This window comes from Phocoena phocoena, chromosome 17, assembly GCF_963924675.1.
Source record: "Phocoena phocoena chromosome 17, mPhoPho1.1, whole genome shotgun sequence".
Taxonomy (NCBI): Eukaryota; Metazoa; Chordata; class Mammalia; order Artiodactyla; family Phocoenidae; genus Phocoena; species Phocoena phocoena.
In genome coordinates, this window is record NC_089235.1 from 72,684,463 (window position 1) to 72,692,510 (window position 8,048).

The window sequence follows — 8,048 nt, forward strand, 5'->3', positions numbered from 1 at the left end:
GGAGCGCTCAGGAGACTTAGAATCAATTCCCTTTGGGGCTGAATGGACTTGAGGTGCCTGTGAGACAGCCTCCTGGGGGAACTCGAGGGGCCCAGGCCTGGGAGAGTGCCCTGGGCTGCGGACACAGTCCCGAGAGTCGTCGGCACGTAGGCGGTGGTTGGAGCCACGGGTTCTGCTGGGGTTTCCTGGAAAGAAGCCAGAGACAAAGGGCATGAACCTCGGCTCAAACCAGAGCGGGCCTGGTGTTTCAGGGCAGTTAGCGGTGTAGACTGATAAGAAGAGCCGTTGAATTCAGAGGACGCCGGATGGGCCTGGGCACGGCATGTCCCAAATGCCAAGGGGAAGGGCATGTGTTGGCTATATGGTTTCTTTATATCTGAATCATTCGATTCAAAAAAACATGCTGAGCTTTTGATACATGTTTACTGAATTCTATGAATAAAAGAGAGATGGACTCAACTGAGCGCTGCATATGTGGTCATATACATGACTGTAGTCAAAAGATGTGTGCTTTGGAAACAAGCAACAGCATCAAATGACAATCAACAACAAACAAACAATGTAAGAAACTTGAATTGCAGCTCTGCCTCTGTTGCGAAGGTCATGGAAGGTAGTGGGAAGAGGTGGGACCGAGAGTCTCAGCCGGGCCTGGCCATCATCGGGGGGCAGGAGACACGGAGAGTGGGGGGAGATGGGGGGCCGGAAATTCAGCTCCTTCTCGTCGGATGCGCCAAGCCTGGGGTCGGAATGTGCAATGCCTCTCATCTGAGAAGCCGCCCTCCTCACGGGCAGTGGGGGGAGATGGGGTGGCCGTGGCCCACAGAGGTGGAGAGACATGTCTGCAGTCTCCTAGCTGAAGCGAGAATCCGGGCCGGGTGGGCCTGGTTCCGGAGCCCAGGCTCTTCCCACTGGCCCACTATATTAGGAAACCACAGTCCAGACCTATGCGGGCAGGAGCCCAGGCCCCCCACCGGCACCCCGTGCCTGGCTTACACAACACAAGGATGGTTACATCCCAGGTTGCAGAATCGCGGAGTGCTGAAGGCTTTCCTCTTTCTGAAGGGTCTGGCGAGTTGAGCGGCAACTGGGGGCTGCTGGACCAGGTGGTGGCTCTGACCTGGGTGCAGACCCACATCGGAGCGTTTGGTGGGGACCCTCAGCGCGTGACACTGGCAGCAGACCGTGGCGGAGCCGACGTGGCCAGCATCCACCTTCTAACCACCAGGGCCACAGACTCCAGACTCTTCCAGAGAGCCGTGCTGATGGTGAGTCTCCTGCTCTGCCTTCAGTCTTGCTGAAGGTGGTCCCTCCTTGCCCCAGTTGGCTTCAATTGCTTGGACTTGCTTTATCCTTTGTTCTGAGTGGGTGTCCTGCCCATGGCCATCTTTCCGTGTTCATGTGAGCCAGGATGCTGCAGGGCTCCCCTGACTGCTGTCCACTCACAGCTAAAATGTTAATAATTCTAGACGGGGAAGAGTTTCTATTTCCTGGGAGTTCCTCCTTAGGGTTTAATAGCAATTAAAGCAGTGGAGGGCAGCTGGATCTGTTACAGAGCAACAAAGGTTTGGCCAACTTTGTTGCTGACTGGTGAGTGAAGGCAAAGCATAGAACATAACACTCAGGATTCCACTGGATGGTCTGAAGTACCTGCTGAGTGATGATGATGATGATGATGATGGGATGACGATGGTGTTGATGGTGATGATGATGATGGTGATGATGATGGTGGTAATGGTGATGATGGTGATGGTGATGATGGTGATGGTGATGATGATGATGATGGTGATGATGATGATGGTGATAATGATGGTGACGATGATGACATGAGAATGTTGATAGTGATGAAATAATTATGATGGCGGAAACAACCTATTGACCACAGCATATGCTCTGATGGCTATTGTGTCACTGATGAGCTTCTAATGTTATTGAACATCCAACTGGTGCCAGGTGCTATGCTCATTTTTGGAGGTGCCATGCTAAATAATACATGACCTCGTTCTCAGGAAGCTTGTAGTTTACTGGAGAAAGAGGTGACAAACATTTAAAGCAGATATTTAAAAGAGCATCTTAGAGCAGCTCAGAGAGACGCTCCCAACCAAACTCAGGGGAAAAAGAGAATGTCCCAGAATGCCTCCTGAGAGAGAGACTGTGCCAGCTGATGTTGAAGGCTGTGTAGGCACGTAACCAGAGTCCTGGCACCAAGGGAAAGTTTGGCTCTTTGCTGGGGTCTGCCCATGATGCAGTGCAGCTGGAGGACCGGGTCTGCGTGGACAGTGGTGTGGAGGCAGAGAGCAGCCAGCCTGCAGTAAACACCTTGGGTGTTATCCTGAGTGCATGGGAGCCTTCAGCGTCTTTTGTGTGCTGCTGGTTTGGTTTCCCGTTTTAACCAGTACTAAGTGTACAATTCACTGGCATTGAGTACTTAACAATGTAGTACAACCATCAGCATGAATTGTCACCAGTACTTTTTCATCGTCCTAAACAGAGACTCTGTACCTATCAAACACTAACTCCCCATTCTCCTTTCCTCCCAGCCCCTGGCAACTGCTACTCTACTTTCTGTGTCTGTGAATTTGCCCACTCTAATATGAATTTACCTCATGTTAGTGGAATCCTAGAAGATCTGTCCTTTTGTAACTGACCTATTTCACTTAGCATAGTGTCCTCAAGCTTCATCCACGTTGTAGCATGCGTTGGAGTTTCATTCCTTTTTAGGGCTGAATGATATTCCATTGTACGTGTACAGCACATTTTGTTTATCCATTCATCTATTGATTGATGTTTGGGTTGCTTCCCGCTTTTGGCTACTGGAAATAGTGTTGCTATGAGCACTCTCGTGCCATCAAAGGGTTTTAGGCAGGTGGGAAACTTGCTTAGACTCGCCTTCAGGAAGACTTCTCTTAGAGCTCGGCGGAGGATGCGTGTAAGAGGGGCAGTGCTGGAGGAAGAGAAAGCAACGAGGAGACTACTAAGTGACACAAAGGAAGGTACGAAGGAGAACCACTGAGGCCAGTGCCATGGACCTGCTGGTGATTCTAAGGCCATCAAACCACATCTAGCTCTCTCCAGCCTTCCCAGGATCCAAACCTGTGATCATAAGCAGGGTGGAGAAGTGTCACTGTTTGAGCACAGTGGAGGTGGGATCAGCATCATTGCTGTCCCTGCCAAGGAGCAGGGCCTCCTGCCACTTCATCTCTCCCCTTCAGCCACGGGAGCCTTCTAGTACTCCTTGAAGGGTCCCTGCACTCGTTCCTGCCTCTTACTGGTAGTTTCCTGTGCGTGGATTCCTTTTCTCCCATCTTCCTCTTTGCCCTCCCTACTCGTCTTTCAGGGGCTACTTCCAGACTTTCCAGCCTCGAACCAGGCCCTCTTCCTATGGCTGATGCCATCTGTAAATCTCGTACGGCATCTCTCCTGCTTCCCCACCGGTACATAATTACTCCTACTGCCATGTATGTTTCTCTTACAAGACTGTCATCTCCAGGATAGTCGGGGATGCCTGGCTCTCCACAGAGCCCGGGGCACCCAGCACTGCTGTCTTAGGGTCAATGCTCCGTGATTAACATCCGGGCAGTAAAGGAGCTCATGAACCTGGGAGGGGGGGTTGTCAAGGGACCCACTGGTTAGTCCACTTCTCGCCTTCCCACCTCTTTCTTTTGTTTCTCGTCCTTTGCTTCAGGTTTTCTTCAATCTGTCCCTTCATGCTTGGTGCATCTGAGTGTCAGGGGGCCTGAGCACAAACATCTTTCCGTTCCTGGTATTGAAAGCAGACCTTCCTGACTTTGAGTTGATCCTAAAGGGCTGCGTTGATTCCCCCAGGGCCTGCTCAGAAGCCAGACACTGAGTGGGACCCAGAAGGCAGAATTTTCCTTTTGAAAGTTGTGGAGGGTTTCGATGTTTAGGGAATTTCAAAAACTAATCTGTTTTAACAAATGGTAGTATATTTAAAAATAATCCCTCCATCTGTTTTAGTCATGTAGAGGTAGCCTTTACAACTGCTCCCTGCAGTTTGGGGGGATGCATGTGAAATTATTTGGGAATGAGAGAATTAAAATACTTCAAGATATTAGCAGTTCTTCAATGTGCTCTCTACCAACAGATGTTTGGGGGAATGAATGTGAGTTGGTGCTATATTCTTGGATAAAATCTTCAGTCTTTCTACAAATCTTGGGACCAGAACTGTTGAAATTTGGATGAAACAGACTCCTGTGATAATTAATAACTTATATTTATTTGTTTAGCATGTTTGGGACCATAAGTCACTTCGAATATATTACCTCATAGATTCCTCGCATTAATTTGCCAGGGACATTTATTTTATTTCTAATCTAGACAAAAGAAAGCCAAGGCTCAGAGATGTTTAGTGACCCGCTAAAGAACACACAGTAAAGAAGGAGCTGCACTAGGGGTTGGAACCTGGAGCCAAATCCTGTGTTCTTCTACACTGTGAGGCTCCTTCTCCAAGAGCCTGTGACTCATTCGGGGTCTCAATGTGTCAGAGGAAGAGTGCAGGCCTAGGGTCAGACAAGCCAGAATTAAGATGCTGGCCTTGGGTGAAACACTTTACCACTGCCTTCTTCATGGATAAAATAGGTGTGATTAATTCTGTCTCCCACGGGCTCACGCAGTCACAATATAAGGTTTGTAAAGTGCCCTGCACACTGTGGGAACTCAAGGAACCCGAGCTCCCCCATGTCCCATGCCAAGCGAAGGCAACTCCAGGCAAAAGCAGATCCTGAGTGTTTCACCTGCCCTGGGGGCCAAATTGAAAAAGGAAGATGGGAACCATATTGCAAGCCTGAATTCTGTGGCGCTGACCCCTTGGCCAGTTTTGAGAGAAGGCAGAGGAGGTCATGTCCTCTGTGCTGTGATTCTCAGGACCCAGAAGAAATTTCCATTGCTTTCCTTTGACATTGCCTCAATTCTGCATTCCTCTGAGTGAACTCCAGGCCTCAGAAACTGGCCTCAAGCTAAATTTTCCGGTCTCCTTTCCCACATGAGCCCTACAGTCAAGGCTCAGCAGCTCTGCCACCATTCCTAGAAAATGCTGTGCCTTCCTCTAGATCTTTCCAGGCTCTTCTGTGGTCAGCACATCCTGTTTTCCACCTGGAAAATCACTCCACCCTTCAGGGCTCAGCAGAATTGGGCCTCTAAGGCTTTCTCCAGCTCTAAAACAGAAAGATCTCACGGTGGGGAAGAGACTTCTACATAGCGATTTTTAGGAATTCCGACTTGTTTTCCATGCTTTTTAATTTTTCTAACACATCTTATTCCATTTCTACTGTGACTCGGTGCTTGATTGGGTACGTGATTTATGCTCTTAGTAGCTCTTAGTACGGCCTTAGCACTTAGCTCAGCTCCTGGCTCAAAGAGGGCACCTGAGACCATGCTGAGTCCATTAAACCAGCAGTGGTGGAGAGCAGGGGATGCTGGCTTGGGCCCAGAGCACTGATTTTTCCTGTTTTCATACAGACCTCCCAGTGGGAGCCCTCGCCCCATTGCTTCCCTTAATCAAAACTGGCCTAGCTATTCACAGGCTTTGATGCTTCCATATATATTCTAGAATAAGTTTACAGATTTTAAAAAATATTCCTGATGGGAATTGGATTGTAGTTTCATGTAATTTTTCAAATCATTTCAGAAAAATATCTATGTTTTTAGGATGTTAGTTCTTATATCCATGGATCAGTTTAACCCCATAACCAGGAACATAGTATTTTTGTCTCCTTACGTCTTCTCATGGAGTTTTGAACTTTTCTCCATAAAAGTTTTGCGAAGTTATCTTGAGGCGAGACCCTACGTAAATGGTTTCGTGTTTTCTGTTTTACTTTCCAGTTGGTAAATACGGGTGTAGCGGAAGAAGTTGGTTCCGCATCTGGCGAGCTTTCTTACCGCCTCTAATATTTGGTCTGTCGTTTCCGTTGGATTTTCTATGAAGTTATCTCAGTATCTGAAAATCATGGCGGGTTTATTTCTGTGCGCTTTGGAGCAAATACTCACCTGCTCTAACAAGGAGACCCATCACAAAAGTAGCTTAAATAACAAATGCGTTTCTTTTTTTCCTCTTTCCCATAATGTTTCCCCAAGTGTGGAGTACAGGTATCTCGTGATCTCTCGGGGGCCGGCTTCCTTCTAGGTGTTTCTCTGTCATCCCAGGACCTTGCTGTCATCTGCAGGGCTGAGCCTGGGCTGCCAAGGATTGCAGGCTGCGGGGAGGGGATGAAGGAGAGGAGAGCCACCCCTGCTGACGTGGGGAAGGAAGGGCACATCTCCCGGCTCTGCCCCGCGGGGACCTCCTCTGGTTTTACTGCAATGGCCCCAGCACCCAAGACAGTGTCTGGTATTTAATAGGTGTCCAAAAACATATTTGTAGAAAGAAACTCTTGGAAGAACAAATAGCAGAGGTATCAAAAGTAATTTGCAGGGGTGTCTAGGTGAGACAAAGTTTTCATAACAATTGCTAAGAAATTGTTCTCTCCCTCGATCCCTGGACATCCACCTTCAAGTTGGATGAGGCACCCTCAAAAGTCATAAAACCCTGGTTTCTTAAGGCTGCACCTCAAGAAGAAACCAAGATACTAACCAATACGGGTTAGTCTCGTGTTCCCTGGTCTCCTCTTTCTCCAGCTGCAAGTTTATTTGAAAATTCGAAACCCACAGAGCTTCTAGACGAACCACCCACCGGCCTCACCCAGGAAGCTCTCCCCACTTTCCAAGAATTAAATATTCATTAGGTTTATTTTAATCAGGAATACATACATGAATTAGCAAAGCGTAATGCTTCCCACTTAGAAATCCCTCTGCCTATTCCCCAAATGTTCCAACCACGTGAATCACAACAGAAAACAATACAGAAGATGCTGTACACACAGGTGTTCACCAGGTCACCCTGCCTTATGGCGGAAGCCGGGGTCCCCAGAGCTACATTCATTTCCCATACATTGGCTGGCTCTATAGAAACAGCCTTTGGGGAATGTTGAGGAAACCACAAGTGTCTTCTTGGATAAACACACTGGAATCTGATGATACAGAAAATCATGTAAGCGTGTGTGCACACACCACCAGCACAGTGATCTCAGATGGACAGAATGCATATATACTGGACAGACAAACCTTTCCTGTTGGCAGTGCCCCTCCTCCCCCCGAATCCCTTTGCAACTGGGAAAATGCGTCACGATGACATCTGCAGCCCCCTTCCTAACAGAATCTGGAGGTAAAGGCTTCTTCTGCTCTAGAACTTTGCTATGTTTTCTCTTTCGTCTCTTAGAATTATGTTTGACAGAATTAAGCCACTCCAATTCCCATCTTTTCTAGAGCTGAGCATTTTTATTCCTGTGGCTGCCAGACTCTTTTTAGAATAAGATACTGGATGCGTTATTCCTTTAGAACTTATCAGTTTCCTTTTTTCAAAAAATCCAACCATTCTCACTTACCCAGTCCAACCAACCGTTCCACTGTTTAAAGATCCAGCTGAAACATGAGCTCCTGGGTCACCCTTACATGACCCCACTCCCACCCAAAGCTGTGAGCTGATTTCTGCTTTTACAGCCCCCTTTCACAGTATTTGTTTATACACTTTTCTCCCTGTCTACACTGCTGGGGACTCTCTCTTTCTCTCTCTCTCTCTCTCTCTCTCTCTCTCTCTATATATATATATATATATATATACACACACACACACACACACACACACACACACATTTTTGACCTGACACCTTACACAGAACTTAACACCGTGCCGCTTCTGGCAGTCACTGTCATGAATGAGTAATTGATGCATTAATATAGACAAGAATCTCAGCACCCCAGGGAAGCTCTTCCTGTGCTGCGAGCCGTGGTCGGCGACCTCATGAAATCTTGTGCAGTGCCAGGCCTGCCCTCGCGCTTTCACCGTCAGCAGCCACCCCCCTCCCCCATTACTCGTGGTCTCAGCAGAAGTAGGGAGGCCATCTGACTTCCGCACACGTAGCTTTGGAACGAGAAGCCCAAAGGGATCTCCCCATTCAGGGCTTGTAAGGAAGGTTAGCATTTAGTGTCACTGAACT

At 48.0% G+C, this 8,048-nt stretch overlaps 1 protein-coding gene across 1 annotated transcript in view; it reads left to right on the plus strand.

Moving 5' to 3' along the window:
* Positions 1-8,048, plus strand: part of TG (thyroglobulin) — a 243,760-nt gene that overhangs the window by 145,860 nt on the left and 89,852 nt on the right. Inside the window, exon 41 of the mRNA XM_065895070.1 lies at positions 1,063-1,265. Coding sequence (XP_065751142.1) covers positions 1,063-1,265 — 203 coding nt within the window. The remainder of the gene's footprint in view (positions 1-1,062; positions 1,266-8,048) is intronic.